Below are 18,113 nucleotides of genomic sequence, written 5' to 3' on the forward strand. Positions count from 1 at the left end.
ACATTACTATTCACACTATAACGTTTCAAATAGAAAAGAGGTAATCAGCTCATTAGGTATCAAATGACTTTAACAAGACTTTGCTAAAACTTTACAGAAAAATAACTCCTGTTACACCCTTTGTGTTTCAGTTGAGGATGAAAGGCTACCACACTGCCTGTCATCAATGTTGCCAATGGTCACACTTTAGCCATGCTTCCCTTCCACAGTCCTGTCCCTAGCAGCCATCTAAGCAGGCCTGAGCTGCCTATCACTGTCACCAGGTCTCAAGGACCATGTGTGGCCATGGAGCACCTCCCCTGGAACCGCAGCACGTTAGATTTGGCACATATTTTTTATTTTCTTTTACTTTCACATTTACAAACTCAAGAAGCCATTTTGAGAGAGGGAAGATTGAGGCTGCCTGGAAGAAAAGCAGGGTTCATGGGCACTGTGCAGAGTCGGGCACTTAGGACTTTTCACAGGGAAACTATCCTGAATCTCAAGAGCCCTCATTGTCAGTTGACATCTGAAATAGTAGCTGTGGCTTGCTCCTCCGTGCCTGGAAGATGCGTTACTGGAGGCTGCCTTGGCCCAGGATTTTATTGCTGGTGAACTTGAGTATCCAACTTACAGTTCAGGATGATGGCATTATCGGAAATGGGTCCAGTGGTGAGCATTTTGCAGAGATGAAAGGAAACAGCAATGTGTAAACTGCACTGATTCTGCAGTGCTGGCAAGTTTCCCACACTTGCCTCTGGTCCCGGAGGGGGGCCCTAGAGACGGGTGTTGTCCATCGGGATGGGACAAAGAGGATGGACATGCTCAAATCCACAGCAGCTGGAGTGCCAAAACCTAAGCAGCTCTCCCTTCCCCCATGCTATGTGCCCTATAAGGCCCCCAGAGATGTTCCCTTTCTCAGATGGAAAGAATGTATAGTCCCCTCACTTTCCAAAGTTGTATCTCTTGGGCTGAGTGAGACAAGTGTTTGGCAGGCAGTTCAGAAATATGGACTAGAAGACATAGGCACAGATCTTGGAAAGATGAACTGCTGAAAAGTACCTTTGGGTCACCTCTGAATTTCACAGGAACAAGAGAGTCATGGAAAAATGGTTTGCCTGTGATTATAGCAGCACTAGGACGAAAGCCAGAGGTGTAATTTTATTACTCAGATTTGATCCTGTATCAGCCCCATGTGACTTTTGTGGACCATTAGCTTCTCCCTCTCTCCTAAAAGTGCTAGTCTTGCAACCCTCCAGTGACAGGCGGGACCCCACCCTTCAGGGAGCTGTGTATCTACCTCTTCCACAACTGAAGGAAATGGAAATGACTCCTACACCATGTAATTTTTCTTCCCAGACTGTCAGACTACAAATGTTTAGTCCCTTTCCCCTTCTGAGGACAGCGAAGGCCTTATGGCATTGACAGGGGAGAGGACCGAGGGGGAAGCTGCCAGGGCCCTCAGTGCACCTTATGTCCAAACTAAGTCATAACGGTCAGGGTCCAGCTTCATCGGCCGAGGCATGCACAGGTCCATGGGGGACTGCGGTGTCTCCAGTAGGAATGGAATGGAGGATGTGTCATTTCTGTGCCCACATCTCCCACCTGGTTAGCCTCTGGTCTAACAAAGATGTGAATTCACAGTTTTACACATTAGTTTAGCAAAAAGTCTGGTTTCTGATACCCAAAGAGCTTAAAGTCCCCTTCAAAACGTGCATACAGGCGCCGGATGTCTCGTTTGCTGATGCCCAGAAAGTAACGCTCCACCTTGGTTCTGTTATACACGGTAATGCCCGGAGGGATGGTGGGGTAAGATACCAGGTGGTCTATGCCGGCTTCTTTTAAGATGTATGGGGCATCATCCTCCAGGGTCTCGTGGTGACCGATCACACTGTACTTTATCTCACAGGGTGCACACAGTTCAACGTACGTCACCCAGTGAATGATGTGGTCCCCAAACTGAAGGTCCAGCCATCTGTGGTTTGGATCACCCAGGTAACGTACAAAATCTTCAAACTGGATGCCCCTGGTCTCTGTCCGGTTCCTCCTATATTTCCTAATGATGCCAGGGGCAATCTCATGCCTGTACCAAGGCTCAAAGCGGGGATTGTGAACAAACTTATCCTTAAATGCAGAAATCAGCCTTTCGAAGGGATCTCTTACGATAAAAAACTTGAAGTATGTTTTCAAGCTAAGGAAGGAAATGAAGATAAACAAGCAGTTAGGCCAATGCTGTTGATGGTAACCAGGGCGAGGTGGGAAAGGGGAGGGTCCCTACTGCAGCCGCTGCCACCATGTCTAGAACGCACTCCTGTGAGGAGCAAGTGACATGCATTTCTGAATTCACTCAGCCACCTTTGGAAGCAGATCTTGCTACTGACCCATCTTACAGTGAGGAAGTGGGGGCTCAGAAACCATAACTGTCCCAGGCCACAGGACTCCTCACCTGAGAAGGTCACTGTGAAGACATCTATTTATCTGAATAGATATTTGAATATTCCAAAACTTCAAGGACATTTAAGTCTTGTTGGGCAGAGAACTGACAAGGCCAGGAACCCTGAGAGAGATAGGAATAGCAGAGGCCAGAGAAAGTTACTTTAGGGTCCATCTGTATAGAGTCAATTCACAACTGCCAGGGGAAGGACAGCCAGAGCAGGGGACAGGTAAGAGAAGTGGGGAACACGGCTGCAGGCTCCAGCTGGCAGGAAGGCGGCCCAGGGGAGCTGCCAATAGTGACGGGGGTGGTGCAGTGGTGGCAGCATGATGGGCCTGTAATGGTGCTGATGGAACAATGACAGCATCGGCCACTGATGTAATTACGGTGCTTACTCCATGCCGGAAACTGTGCTCAGTGCTCTGCACACTTGAACTCCTTTTCTCACAAAAGCTCCCGTGAGATCAGTGCTTAGGTGGATAGCAAGACACCCTTACCCAGGAGGCTCTCTGATCTGGCATTTAACACCTGCATTCTACAGGTTTTGTGCAAACTGGGAAGACCAAACAATGCCAGAAGCAATGAAAATCAAGTGGCTGAAAAGTAAGGGAGGTCAGAGTTCATTTGGTGCCCTGACATTTATTTGCTGCTTACGCATTCTGATTCCTTTTAAGCTTTGTTTTATGGGGTCATTTCTTGGCTAATGAAAAGAAATTAAAAAAAATTTTTTTTTTTAATGTTTATTTACTTTTGAGAGAGAGAGCAAGCACAAGTGGGGGAGAGAGAGACAGAGAGAGAGAGGGAGACACAGCATCCAAAGTAGGCTCCAGGCTCGAACTCCCGAACCATGAGATCATGACCTGAGCTGAAGTTGGACGTTTAACTGACGGAGCCACCCAGGTGCCCCTAAAAAGAAATTTTCAATTCACTAGCTAAGTGATTTTTAAAATGCCCAGTCTCCATCCTTGCTGTGGTCAGTGAGGTCTGTCTCTCTCTGCCTATGTCAGGTCCATCCCCCACCCCTCTCCTTAGGGCAGCTACGACAGAAGCAGGTGTAATACCTTTGGAAGAAAATGAAAAACTAAGTGGGAATCCCTGTAATGCAAATCCCTTTCCTGTGACATAAAGGTTCTATTAAGTAAGGAATCCATAAAATTTAACAGGACTGAAGCAGAACAAAGACAACTACTCATTTCTACTAAGAAAATTGTGTAACCTTTGTTTTAATGGACCGCAGGAAGGTAAGAGTGGAGAAAACATTGTGAAATTCTCATAAAGGTTTGTGACTTTAAATGCACTGAACCCTGAGCATATGCTCAGTGGCCTCTCACCCAAGTAAACCAAAAGCCCCCAGTATTCCTCAGAGCAGTTTGATACACATGGTAAGGAGGGAACTGGGCCTTGGATTTTACAAAAATCCCCCTCCCCTTAGGAACCTCTCCTACCGCTTCTGAATTTCTGCATCACTGAAGGAAGAGAGACGAGGGAGGCCATTCTTCTCGTGGTCATGAACCACATTTTCAGGGATCTCCTCAATGGAAGGAAAGGCCCCTGGTAAGGAAACAAGGGAGTACAGGTTGGCCACCTCAGTGCTACCTGTAAAGGAGGATGCTTGGTTTCTTAACTTGGGCCCCATGTTCCCCACAAGTCCATCCCCTAAATCTCAGTTTACGTCTTTGAATTCCAACTGCTGTGCCAAGAGGAGAGAGTGAAGAAAAGCTTCTGGTAATCCATAAGCCAATAGATGAGTTGGGGGTGGGGGGGATAAGGGGAGGGACACTGCCAATACCTACTCCTGGCAGCACACCTAAATTAGGTTAAATCTGACATTTAAAAAAGATCCCTGTATGCATACAGAATTCCTAAAACAAGCAACACTCATTCTACTCTGAAACTGGGGGGGAAAGCCAGAGGAGTGGCACTGTGAAACATACTGGTGCCTGAGGCCCTGGCGGGGGCGGGGCGGAGCCCATTACTCCCAATGGGCTTGGCTCTCCCAGTCCCACATCCCCAGGCCTAAGGTGGTTCCTAGGCAACCTCACCATGTCCCAGATTGGCAAGTGGCAAAGCTGACTGGTGCTAGGAAAACCTGGCCACTGTTGTGGGAGCGGTGTGATATATCTGAAGCAAGGGACAAGGAGGACAAGGAGGGTTTAAGAAGGCAGAGCAGGAACCTTGGGTACACTCCGTCCTCAGCCTGGTGGACTGAGTAGGTTTTTCATTCTTTTCTCTATTTAGCCAAATGGAAACAAAATGTCATTATCCATGAAGGTTCCAGCCAGGCCTCTGCAAACCTTCCATCCTTATTTGTGTTAATCCTCTTGTGTTGGAGTCCAGCAGGGAAGGATCTGTCGGGCCATCTAGGCAGTGGCCACTGCTTTGTCTGTTTGACTTATACCTTCTCCAGATATGTAAGTGCCAGTCCAGAACTCTGCGCAAAGTGCTTTGGATGACCATAAAATGAGCAAGATGAACGTCTGCTCTTGAGGGGACAATGAAAGAACCAGCTCTGAGGATGTGTGCCGAGACCTGCTCAAGTACTTGTCCCCATGCAGGTGTCTCCAGGGACCACTGAAGACAGCCACTGGAACCATCCTCTATCTTATGGCCTGGCAAACCTGCCCCCATTTTTATCCTGCCCTTGTAAATTGGTGTTTACTTCTTTAGAGTCTGATGCTTTGCACTGTGCTGGCAGATTTGTGAGACGTTTGTGTAATTATTGTTTTAAATTTGATTTGTAACCTCAATCTTTGATGTCAAAAATCAAACATTCTGTCGACTCAAGAAGCACATTAATCAAACACTATAAAATTGAAGCAAGTGCCTCCCTTTTCTCCCCCAAACAACCATGAAAAGGCCAAATGACCAACAACTCTGAGGACAGCAGGAGATGTGGGCTAGAGGACAGAGACCCCAGGGCCACCTCCCACAGTGCTCTGAGGGCTGATTCCTGGTCCTGGAATGATTTCCTTTTGAAGCTGAATTTAACAGAGCCCATATTTATCTTGGACCTACTCAAGGTAATTGGAGTTTAAGCAAACGTGATATCTGAAGAGAGTAGTGAGTAATCAAAACCTGTAATGTATGAGGTCACTTTTCAATGATCTGATTTGTTTCCAAATAAAGATCCGATTTCCTGAAGCAAGTCAATTGAATCCTCTGACTATGGAAGCTCAGTGTAAAATGGAGATGCTTGCTTTCTACCCAAGCGGCACAGAACACCTCATCTGTGGGTGAAGGGGGCAGCCCTCCCAGGCATGGGTGCAGGCCCTCCCACTACAGAGGGACAGCTGGGAGGGCAGTGAGTGTGGAGCCTCGACTTACCAGGACAGAACTAGCAACAGCTGAGAAGCAAGGCAACATATCTGAAGAGAAGAAAAGGGGTCAACCTGGGGGTAGGCAGGCTGCCTGAGACAGGGATTCCGCTGTGGAAAGTGAGGAGATTCTGGCCATAGGCAGGGCCCTTTGAAAACCTCAGTATCTAAAACTTTTAAACCACCAACTTTTAAAGTACAACTTCAACAGGGAAAACAATAGAGAACTGACTACAAGGTTACCAGCCCCTCCAGGACAACTGTCCCTTCCCTTAGCTCCTTCCTGCAGTCCTCCTCCGTCTCCCCTGCCCAGGCCACAGTGCCCCTCCCCAGGCAAACCCTGCTGTCCACTGACCACACACATCCACCAGGCGCTGCACGCACCGTTTAACACGATCAGCACCTTCTTCCACTGGGTGTTGCCCACTTTAGGAGTCTGGCAGAAAAGAATCTTGTGCTTGTCACAGACAAATATCCGGTCCAGGACAAACTTGGATACCGCAGTGTGTGAGAGATTCTTCAGGGCTTCATCCCTGCAGACATTTCTGATGAGTTCCAGGCGCTCCATATAGACCAGGGGTTGAACAAGCCGGCTGTCTGAAAGCACTTTCCCGGTTGGCTGCAAGTAACAAGGAGGCAAAAGAGGCACAAGGGCCTTGTTAATAGAAAATAGAAGCCACCGGGGAGGCCCTGCCCCCTGACCTCATAGGAAGAGCAGAGCTCTGTAGGTACCATTCACTTTCACGGGATTCAGACTACATGGATGTGCCAGACCAAAGCTCAGCAGAGACATGAAGATGCTTCTTCCTCCTCAGCTTGGACAGACTTAGGAGGTAGCAGTGGGTGAGCTGCCGACACTTAGCTGATGGCAGGGATTGTGGCCCATAGCTTCTTGGACACGCAGGGTACTTTGCATTCAGGGATCTTAGTGAAGGCCAGTTTCTGCCCCCTTCCTGCTCCCTATCACTTCCTTCCACTCAATTCTGAGTGTACGTATGTGAACTGTACCTAAGGACCAGTCATCAACACACGTGCTGGCTGTTTTGAAGACCCTCTGGTATACTGGTAAAAGTTTAAAATTCATGATTAAATTAACTAAATTAACTCATTCAGTGTGTTTTAAAAATGCAAAAGCCATTACTCCACCTCCAACTCCGTGACAAGCACGCGGTTAAGCTTCCCTGTACCGTGGTTTAAACAAAGGGGACGAGTTCTGCGCAGTAGCGGTGTCAGCTGTACCCGAAGCGTGGCCACTGCGGGCAGGTGTCAGGGCACGTCCTCCCACCCGGTGAATACATCCGCGTGAGCATGGGTCCAGAGATCCCCCCCGGCAGCCCGGAAAGTGGGCCTGGGAGCAAGCGGAAGTGGGCACGCTGGCAGCCCACGACCAGCCCAGGACCACGGGAACCGCTGCGGGCACAGCCTCCAGCTGGGCCTCTGAGGTTGGGGTGCAAGCTGCACCAGGACGCTGTGGCTGCTGTTTTTTGTTTTTTTTTTTAATTTTTTTTTTCAATGTTTTTTATTTATTTTTGGGACAGAGAGAGACAGAGCATGAACGGGGGAGGGGCAGAGAGAGAGAGGGAGACACAGAATTGGAAACAGGCTCCAGGCTCCGAGCCATCAGCCCAGAGCCCGACGCGGGGCTCGAACTCACGGACCGCGAGATCGTGACCTGGCTGAAGTCGGACGCTTAACCGACTGCGCCACCCAGGCGCCCCTTAAGAGACTCTTTTTTTTTTTTTTTTTTTAATCGTATGCCGTCTGGATTCGGAAGCGTTTGTTTTGTTCACCTCCGAGTTATCTGGAGTAGGTCTCTCAGTAGTTTCTCCTCTCAGAAACAGTATCATTCCCAGTCTGTGTGTAGCTAGGACAGTTCCTCTGTAGCCTTCACATACAGAGTGTGAAAACCGTCCCTACGACACCTCAGGCTGGCACTGACGGCTGCAGGGAGGTGCACGTGCGGCCCACCTGACTGCCACACTTTGCAGGCAACCCATTTTTAATACCTGGGTGCCTGTAGGATTTTTTTTCTGTCATGTTTCAGCACGTTACAAATTTTGCCAGGATAGGTCAGCGTGGGTCTCGCGGCTGATTTGCCTGGAAGGCAGGGAGCCATCTGTAATCCTGTTCAGAAAATGTCTTTTTTTCCTCAGGACAGGGGGGCAGGGATTAGGCTCATGTACAACAGAGGGAGAAAGTCATTTTAGGTTAGGAGGCCTAGGTTAGGAGGTGGGCAGGGGTTTTGGGATCAGACTTCGCCTCACAGCTCACATGGATCTTCCCACCAGGTGGGAGGACTCCTTCGAGCAGAAACTAGTGCTGATGTGTGCTCCATCATTTGCTCACAGAGGCTACACTTCCCACACTACTCACACCACTAGGGTGCAGAGCCCGCCCCCTCTCCTTCAACACAGGTTAAGCACATGAATAACCATGTGCTTGTCATTCAGGAAATGTAGTTTTACACCATACAGGTGTTATACCTCAATGAATGTTTTTTAAAAAGGAAACCTAATAAAACTTCTGATAGTGATAAAGAGAGCCATGGATTGTGATGGACCGTAGCTGATGTTTTTTCCTTTTAATGCTGGCTATTTCCTTAAAATACAAAATGAACATAACTTATTTCTTCATAAAAAAGATGAATTAAAACTATTGCCTGGTGGGGGGAGCACCTATAAAGACTTCTAAGAGGTTCTAGAAAACTGGTCCAAGTCCTCTGTGGTTGGGTTTCTACCACATCTGGGTTACTTTATGTATCCAAAGGTAGCTCTGCAAACATAGCACATTTTTGTCTTTCTTCAGCATGATCTTCACTAACTAAAAGCCACAACTCTGCCAGATCCCCCTGAATTTCTTTCCAGGGCTGGCCTGTCCCTTTCTTACCAGCTATGAACCCTTTTCTTCTTTCCTTCCTCCCCTTTTCTACAGAATGACAACCACTATTTCTAGACACTTCCTGAATTGGCCACAGGGCCTTTCCACTGCCCAATAAATCAGATATGAGTCAGTATGGTTGGCAAGGAAAGCAGACGCAAAATGGGTTCATTTGACTTTCCTTCTTAAGAGCAAGTGGACTTAAAAAAACAAAAAAGATGAAAAAGCTCAAGTTCCAAATTATGACATACACTTTTGGGGACCGCTTTAGAACCTAACAGAATATCTATAACAGAAAATGGCTTTTGTTAACACTCGATTCAAAATTCTACTGCTCCGTCACTCAGGAGAGTCAACTGTTTGACAAGTATTTATCGAGTCTTTACTCTGTGTTTGGCTGGTTTCAGTGCTCTGTGGAGACACGGGGAAAGCCTCAGCTGAGTAAGAATATATGGCACTGTCCGTGTACATGAGGGTGTACACGCCCTGAGTGTGTGTTGGGGGGTAGGAGATGAGTAAGACAGAGCAGGCAGAGGGAATATGCCAGCAGTTCAGTGACACCCTGTCCTCAGTGACTTATTACCCCCTCCCTGTTCACATCACGGTAGAATGTCTGCCCACAGAGATCTCCTGACTTCCCAAGAAGCATTCTGAAAGGCAGTTCTGAATAGTCTGTTTCTGCCAACCCCACTCCTTTGGCCGCCTCCACTGTGGCTCTTTTCCTCAGCATTTTGAAATGTTTCTGTTGCTGTTTATTGTCTATTCATTCCTTTTAAGTTACACAGAACTTCTTCCAAGAATTCAAATCAGATGGTCCCCTAAATTAACTTTATTGAATGGACCAAAATGGCCTTTTATCTGTTAAAATGCACTAGGTTTCCAAAGCAATCATTTATGAGGCTGCTGTAACAACGAGTCCTCCCCTGGGACTAAGTCAGGTGTAAAATGGGGGAGAGAGATATAGCCTTCCAAAACACAGGAGAACACACTGGAAAGACTGTAACAGAGGACTCCACCCCACCACACCAGTTCTCTGCTTTCCCTCATGGATCTGCCATAACCAAACTCCCTGATATCCCTTCTCACAGGTTTGACTGAATTTCCTGGGTTTCCCTGGTGAAGGGAAGAGTGTCTTGGGAATTCCTAATGGCTACTTCTTGAGGTCAAGACATTCTAGAAGTGAGAGCGGGCACCTGCAGACTTACCCAGCTCTGATCCTTCCCAGGGACCTGTCTTCCTCCCTAGGGAGCACGGGCACGAGCCCACCACCCTGGCCTTTGCCTTCGTGCTTTCATAAATGGAGTCTAATTTAACCTCATTCCCTCCCTGACCCCAACTCTTGCTTACTTATCGACACAGTCTCTGTCTCCTCTCCTCACTCTATTCTAATTGCTTTAAACCTCAGATCTAACCTGGATCACGGATGACACTCAAGACCAATGCATCGCAGGGCAGCACCTCCAAACAAGTTCTCAAGAAACTGCAGAAAATCTTCCTCCTTTTCAAATTTGCTTTTCTTCAAGCTTAAGCATTAAATATAAAGGAAGACAACTGCTCATTCAATGGTGCTTATGGACTGGCATGGTTTTCTGTTTTCTTCCTTTGCAACTATACTAAACCAATTTTAATGACTGACATTATTTTCCATTCAAATATTCAGCTATATTTAGCACAAAATAAACGTTCTTTTGCAGTTTTTAAAAATTGGAAGTATAACCAACATACAACATTGTATTAGTTTCAGGTGTACAAAATATTCACTCGACAACTGTGCAAAATAAACTTTTAAAGGTGAGCTACACAACCTGATCACCTTTAGAAGTCACCTGTCTTTTGGGAAGACATTGCTGAGTTTAACATAATAACTCTTGGTCTCAGAGCACTGAGTCTGACCACTGTTCCCCACTCCCTCACACCCCTTGATGCGAGAAAGTGCAGGGGACAGGGGACATGTAGCTGAAAGTCCCCGCCCACTACCTGCTGTCCCTGATACACTGGCTCTGTTCCTTGAGCCTCACACTTTCCAAATGCAAAATGAGAATAAAAATACTTATGGCTCAGAGGGCTGTTTTTGAGGACGGGTAAGATTAAAACTCAGTAAAGTCTTCTGTGAACTGCAAGGCATGTTCTGGTGCAGTATTTCCAACCACAATTAGTCCTGCAGACCAACAGCCTTTGCAGGAAGTGTGTTCCTCTGTCCCCTAAGAGTGCCACCCCCCAGGATGGTCACTTTTGTTCTTTTCAAGTCACAGCATCCTACCAGCACCCTGGTCTCAGAGCACTGCATTTCTCTTGTGAAACTCTTACCCCACCTCTGTGTCATTACTGATGCCAGTAACTAAACATTTATTTCCTCACCCCCTTCTATTAAGGCCACTCTCCTATTTCCTTCAGGTTTCTCTGGTTTCCTGTCTCTGTGGTCCATCCATTCTCTTCCCTTGCCCTGGAAATGCCTCAACCTAAAAGCAATATTCCAGGTCTGCTTCAGGGAGTTCTGCAGACTGGATGAATCAATCAGTGTCCTACAACCTGTAAACTCCAAAAGTACTTCACTCTAACCAAGTGCACACTTTCTAGACTTTGTCAGGTTCTAATCTGTTGTCCTTCTTGTGCAAATCAAGGACAGGAACTGTCTCCTTCTCTATGGTTAAATTCTGGGCTGATAAATGTCTTCTAGCTCGGTCTACCCATTTCATTTCTTTTGGCATAACTGCAAACCAAACCACGGAATGGGTGTTAGGAAGTAAGAGGGGATCTCAAGAGTATGCTCCTCATCTTGGCTGGGGAACGATTAGGAAGTTTTGTGTAAAAGGAGCTTGAGGAGAAAGACTTGGGAGTCAGAATGTCAAGCAAGAAGAGTGCTGAGTAGAAGTCGGCAGCCTTGGGCTCTGCCACTAATGCCCAGATGATTCGGGATGATTAGCCTTTTCCCTAAACTCGGTTCTCTTATCCATAGTGCTTGGAGGGAAGATTAGCTGCTCCTTGGTCCAATACCCCCTCCTAACTTTAAAGTTCCAGGATTCTGGGTCAGAGACCTTTTCCCATTGTCTTGGTTTTCTCCTGACCTTGCCCAACATCCTCCATTCCCCTGCCAAGGCTCCTTCTCAGCTGGTCAGGAATTCAACACAATCAACATTTACAGAGGATCCATGATGTACAAAGCACTGTGAGGAACATAAAAATAGATATGACCATGCCACCTCCAAAGAGAAGCTAAAAAAGATGAGCAGAAAGGTGCAGAAGTAACAGAAGTCACAACTATGAAGCAGAAAGTGATGGTTAGAGGAAACCAGCTGACATGAGCACAGAGGGGAGGCTAGTTCCCATGTGACAGGGGGACCCAATGGGGCCACAGCGGGTGGAAAGAAGACACCACAGTGAAACTGGAGAGAAGCAGCTCTGCTCCTCATTGCCCTCTGCCTTGCTGTGCCCACCTTCAGTTCCTCAGGAAAGTGCTTCTCTCCGGGTAACTTCCCCACATCTGGCACGGCTGTCAGCAACAGAAATTCCTGTTTCGCACTGTATGCTAGAAGACAGAGAGGTTAAAGCATATTCTTATGGAGGAACAGACACACACATCAGTGAGACAGAACAGAGGCCCCACAAAGAGGCCCCCACAAATATGCCAACTGACATTGGACACAGGTACAAAATCAGTTCGGTGGAGGAGAGGCCTTTCAACAAACGATGCTCTGGCAACTGGACATCTATAGACCAAAAAAATGAACCTTTCCCTGAACCTCACACTTTACTCGAGAATGAATGCAAAATGCATCAGCAATTAAATGTAATAAAACTTTGAAGAAAACATAGGAGAAAATCTTTGGAAAACCTGATAAACTGACTCTCACCAAAAAAACTTTTGCTCTGCAAAACCCCTATGAAGGGGATGGAAAGACAAGCTACATACTGGGGGCAGATATTTGCAGATCAAATATCTGATGATGGACTAGTATCTGGAATATGTAAAGAATTCTCAAAACTCTGCAGACAAAAAAAAAATCCAATTAGAAAATGGGTAAGACATGAACTGGCATTTTACTGAAGAGGATCTACAAATGGCAAATAAACACATGAAGAGCTACTCAAGGTCATTAGCCAGCAGGCAAATACAAATGAAAACCACGATGAGATACCACTACAGACCTATCAAAATGGCTAAAATAAAAAATAGTGAAAACTCCAAATGATAATGAGGCCATAGAGACACTGACTAATTTACATGGCTGGTGGGAATGTAAAATGGCATAGGAACTCTAGAAAACAGTTTGGCAGTTTCTTTAGAAACTAAGCACGGTGCTTGGGTAACTCAGTTGGTTGAGCATCCAACTCTTAATTTCGGCTCAGGTCATGATTTCATGGTTGTGGGATCAAGCCCCGAGTCAGACTCCACACTGGGCATGGAGCCTGCTTAATACTCTCTCTCTCCCTTTGCCCCTCCCTACCCCTAAAACAAAAAACAAAACAAAAAAAAAAAAAAAAAGAGAGAGAGAGAGAGAGAGAGAAAGAAAAACAAAAAACCTAGGCATTTAACTACCATGTGACCTAGCAATCGCATTCGTGGGCATTTATCCCAGAGAAATGAAGATTTATATCCACACAAAAACCTATATACAAATGTTTATAGAAACTTCATTTGTAAAGCCCCAAAATGGAAAAAAAAAACCCAGATGTCCTTCAACAGGTATATGGATAACAAACGGTGGTGCATCCACACCATGGAATATAACTCATCAATAAAAAGGAACAAAGTATTGATACACCCAATTAAAGTTGGATGAATCTCCAGAAAATTATGTTGAATAAAAAAAAGCTAAAACCAAAAGGTCACATACTGTACATAACATTCTTAAATTATGGAGAATAGATTAGTGGTTTTCAAGGGGGGTGGGGGCCAGGGATGGGAGACAGGGAGAGGGAGGGAGGTGTGGCTATAAAATGGCAACCCAGGCATCCTTGTGGTGATGGCGATGTTATGCATCTTGACTGTATCACTGTCAACATTGTGACTGTAACTCTGCACTGTAGTTCTGGAATGTTACCACTGGGGTAAACTGAGTAAAGGGTACACAGAACTCTGCATTCTTACAACTGCATATGACTCTACAGTGATCTCAAAATTAAAGGGTAATTAGAAAAAAACCAAGTTAGCAGTCAAGTCAGTATTTACACATTAGTTTAAAAATTCATGGAAAGTGAGATTAGACCAGACGAATCTTACAAAATGCTAGTCCAGAGTAATAATTTACAAAAAAAACTGATTTGGGGGAAACCTTTGAGTAGAATTTGAAGATAATTTTCAGATCTTTACAATCAAAGAAACATTTGCTTCCAAAATTTTGCAAAGTCTAGGTGCACTGGGTGGCTCAGTCAGTTAAGTGTCCAACCCTTGGTAACAGCCCAGGTCGTGATCTCGTGGTCATGAGATCAAGCCTCCAAGTCAGGTTCTGCACTGAGTGTGGAGCCTGCTTGGGATTCTCTCTATTCCTCTCTCTGCCTCTCCCCTGTTCATGCAAGCATGCTCTTTCTCTCTAAGTAAACATTAAAAAAAATTTTGCAAAGCCTAAAAACGTAATTAGAGAGAAAAAGTAGATACCAAAAAAGTACCAAAATCAGCATAACACAGCATCAACAAAGGGACATTTATTTCACTTTTAAAAAATAATCAAAACCTACTCCTCTTGGGTCATTAATAGCAACATGTGCACACTGGACTACAGCTCCCACCTGCACTGGTCTGGCTGTTACACCTCCTCCAGGCCCCTGGCAAGCACTGCTACTGGTATGCACCATGGGCTGACATCCTCCTCGCCCAGGGAGGGCAAAAACATCTTACAAGTACCTGACAAAAATAATAATCCCTTCTCCCCATCTGTTACACGCCTTTGAGTTATCGGACTCCAATAAAAACCTCTTTGCCACATACCTTTAGGAACGCTACTAAAATCTTTTTTCTTGTCTACATGTGATTTAAAACGCAATCCTAACCAAAGCTGTGTGCAGGAGCTCGTCTGTACCTGCAGTAAGGTCAAAGAGCCCTGTCTATGTGCCTTCAGCCCCCAAAGCTCCTGAATGCACTCCAAGGACTCCAAGAGACCAGCCTCTACCCATCCTCCTCTTTTGCAACCTGTCATCTTTGGGCACTGACACGCTGACAAGAAAATTCACATTCTATGCCTATCTGGTCACTTCGCGTTCTGACAGTGTCTTCTAAGATTAGCACCGCAATGCTTAGTTCTGCCACAGGTTGAATGGATTTTGCAGAATCCCAAGCTTCCTTAATAACATTTCAGATGGGACAATGCATCCTGAATTCTAAACAGCTGACTTGCCAATGAATCTCTGAAGCAACCTGTTCCACACACTCGGAAGCATACAGAACAAGCTTTGGCAACTGCGGAACATCTTGCCTTCCAATACCACAAACACCAGTCAGTCATCCACCAATTTTTATCATTTTTATGATTTTAAACTTCTTGATATTTGCTTCAAATAAAACTGATAGCACAGTTTACATTTGGATTTGTTTTATTTCTGTTGCTCTGTCAACAACCATTTGTTTTCACAGATGCTATTATCCCCACTAAGATCAAGGGACAGTCTCCTTCTCCACCCTGACCGTTAGGAACAAGCCTCTAGCTCCAGAATCAAGGATTCTCATCCTGTAGGTAAGGCCAAGTGTTCTCATAAAGCATCAGATCACTTTTGTTACAGGCATCGTTATATTTACAATATTTTATAAAATGTCTTTAAACATGCCAAGTGATGTACCCTGTTGTTCTTCTAGAAGTGATCACATCCACTCATCTCCCTGACCACACTGGGCATCAGCCACCCAGCGTCAGTCACCTGTCCATCACACGCAGGCAGTAGGCACGCAAAGATGTTCAGGTCACGGACCCTGCCCTTAAGCGACTAACAGCCAAGGTGAAGGGCTGAGTGGAGGCAAAAGATTGGAAGAGGAAGTCAAATTGAAGTGAGAAGAAAAATCAGTGTCTACACACACACACCGGATTCACAAAGATGTCGTTTTTTTGTTTCAAGTCTCACTGTACCATGCCATCAAATTCCCGTCACTGAATGGGATTTATTTCTTGTGGTACGGTCCAGTTAGAACACCTGAACTTAGATCAGTATGACGCTGAAATTTTTTAACCAAGGATGAGTCATTTCCACAAATATTTCCATGGCTTCCTTGCTGAGCTGAAGAAAGACCATAAAACTATTTTTTTGAAAAGGTAAGTGAGACTTTAAACAGTGTTTCAAGACAAATCCACCCTTCCTATCAGTTTAAGTGGCAGGGAAATCATTAATAACAGGAGAGTAAAAAGAAAACACACTCGTCCCCTGGCAGATTCTGGAACAGAGCCCCATTTCCCAGAGGTCAGAGCCAGAAGGAACAGCCCCACAAACACCAGAGTTACAATTGGCTCCCTGAACGCTGACACCAAGGATGTGCCATCTGCTTTACAGAAAATAGAACCTCATCATATAGGAGAGCACTGTGTTGTCAGTTATTTCTTTGTGATGATACTTCACATTGTGCTTTTGGTTCAAAAGCCACAACACTGTGAACATGAGTGAAACAAATTCCAGCACATGAGAAAATCCCTTTCGGTCACACGTTCACAAACCTCATTCAGTTTCCTATACAGCCGCAAGATCCACCAGGGGGTTTAAATGCCTCCCCAGACAAATGCTCTGTCTGTACCCATGGAACCCTAGAGTGGCAGGAGATGCCCTTGCCGACAGCCTCCAAGAGGCTGTGTATTTGACTTCTCGTGGGTGCTCCATCCCTGCCCAATCACCCAGACTGGAAGACACCCAGCATGGGAGCTCCTTTCCTTCATTCAGAAAGCTGGTGAACATCTGTCTTCGTGACCCCACCCAGGCATTTAGGGACAATCAGGTAAGGTTCTGTGTGCTCAAGAAAGGCTGGGTTATGTTTGGGGCCTGAAAACAAAGGGTTCTCACTTTATGTTCCCTGCACACTGTGGGGCTGACACTGTCCTCCCAGGCAGTCCGCCAGGCTTCCCGGGGGAAGGGGGAGGGGCAGTGGGGCCAAGTGTGCACTGCCTCTAAGGTCCCCACTAGAAGTGGTCAGCACCCCTGTGCCCCCATTCACTAACCACAGCAACCACACCAAACATCCAAGGGTGCAAAAAATACTTGGTGAATAGCACCAAACAGATTTTTCCTTCAGGTTTAAAATCCTCAAGCCTTTCATCCTTCCCTCTAGGTTTCACCTTCTATCCCTTTGACTATTTGCTCCACTTCACAAAACCCTCTAGAGCTTCTACAATTTTCTGAAAGCATTCAGCATGAAACCTGTCACATCCTAGTGGAATGACACATCAGATACCATTGAGGAATGACATGTCCTTCAGAGGCTATTCTACCAGAGAATATTACAACTCGAGGCACACAACTTACTTATTTTTTGTGTCTCATAAAATATATTACCTATACTCCTACTTTTTGAAACAAAATAAACCATAAACAATTTAACCTCCTGACTTGCCTTTGAAAGTGCCTTCTAACTTACTAGGTGACATTTAAGGGGATCAGGAGTAAAATGTGTAGTTGTGGACCCGTTTTCACAGTGATCTCACATCCTCAGCATCTGCCTCTCTTTCCACATTTGCAGTTCTCCCCTGGGTCACACTCCTAGAGACTCTAACTGACTTGGTCTCTGGTTGGGCCAGCAGAGAAAGGTTTACAAAGTCCCACAGATGGTTCTAATGTGCCACAGGATGAGAACCACTCCTCTGATGCTGAAGGAGGGCTCTCCATCACAGGTACATTTAACTATACTGGAGCAGCTGGAGAAACATCCAAATGGTCAAGCTGAGATCATTGTCTCAGATTCCAATGACGCCCCAAGATTCAGCACCTGCTGTTCTGACAGAGGCCCGTGGTATGGACCATGATTATCTGTGATTATCCACAATGCAATGTGATGCTCTTGGCCGCCTCAGATATCTGCAGTTAACACAGCCTTCCCGAGGCTGTGAAAACCTCTCAGGTTCTCACGAGAGGTCCTGGAAGGTGCAGGTGGCACCTGTAATGATGACAGCCTGTCAGGCCCGAGCATGAAGGAGCTGAGTTACTGAGTGCAAACACTGGAGCTGAGAACCACCTCTTAGGGTCAATTTCAGGGCCATCCTCTTAGGCCTGCACATCTGCCTCCAGCCTTGTTCCCCTACAGACAGAGTGAGAGAGCGAGAGCAAGTGGGAGAGCGAGAGCAAGTGAGTGAGAATGGGGGGGGCAGGGGGCACTGGGCAGCCCTCAGCATAGCCGGGAGCTCTGTGGGCTGGAGCAGGGCCCTGTAAGCTGCTGGCCACACAGATGGCACAGTTCATGCAGCCACCAGGAGTAAGTGGGGAAAACAGCTGGAACGGATACTTTCCTGATCTCCCTTTCCTAAGGGCTGCTGTCTGCAGGATAATGTGTAAAGGGCTATGCAAAGTGAAGATGTCGTATACACCCATGTGCACAAGCATCCTCC

General features: G+C 46.2%; 1 protein-coding gene across 4 annotated transcripts in view; it reads right to left on the minus strand.

Annotated features, from left to right (window-relative positions):
• Window positions 1–315: 315 nt before the first annotated feature.
• Window positions 316–18,113, minus strand: part of CHST10 (carbohydrate sulfotransferase 10) — a 30,275-nt gene continuing 12,477 nt past the window's right edge. For 3 of the 4 annotated variants that reach the window (XM_086701335.1, XM_086701334.1, XM_086701336.1), the window contains 4 exons: window positions 12,039–12,130; window positions 6,112–6,346; window positions 3,859–3,964; window positions 316–2,170 (listed from right to left, as the gene is read on the minus strand). In XM_086701335.1, the coding sequence (XP_086557461.1) occupies window positions 1,633–2,170; window positions 3,859–3,964; window positions 6,112–6,346; window positions 12,039–12,130 (971 nt within the window). In that variant the 3' untranslated portion in view covers window positions 316–1,632. Of the gene's footprint in view, window positions 2,171–3,858; window positions 3,965–6,111; window positions 6,347–11,639; window positions 11,769–12,038; window positions 12,131–18,113 lie in introns of those variants that run through there. The other variant, XM_086701337.1, reaches the window with a different exon arrangement.

This window comes from Puma concolor, chromosome A3, assembly GCF_028749965.1.
Source record: "Puma concolor isolate L17-30 chromosome A3, mPumCon1.1.hap2, whole genome shotgun sequence".
Lineage (NCBI taxonomy): Eukaryota > Metazoa > Chordata > Mammalia > Carnivora > Felidae > Puma > Puma concolor.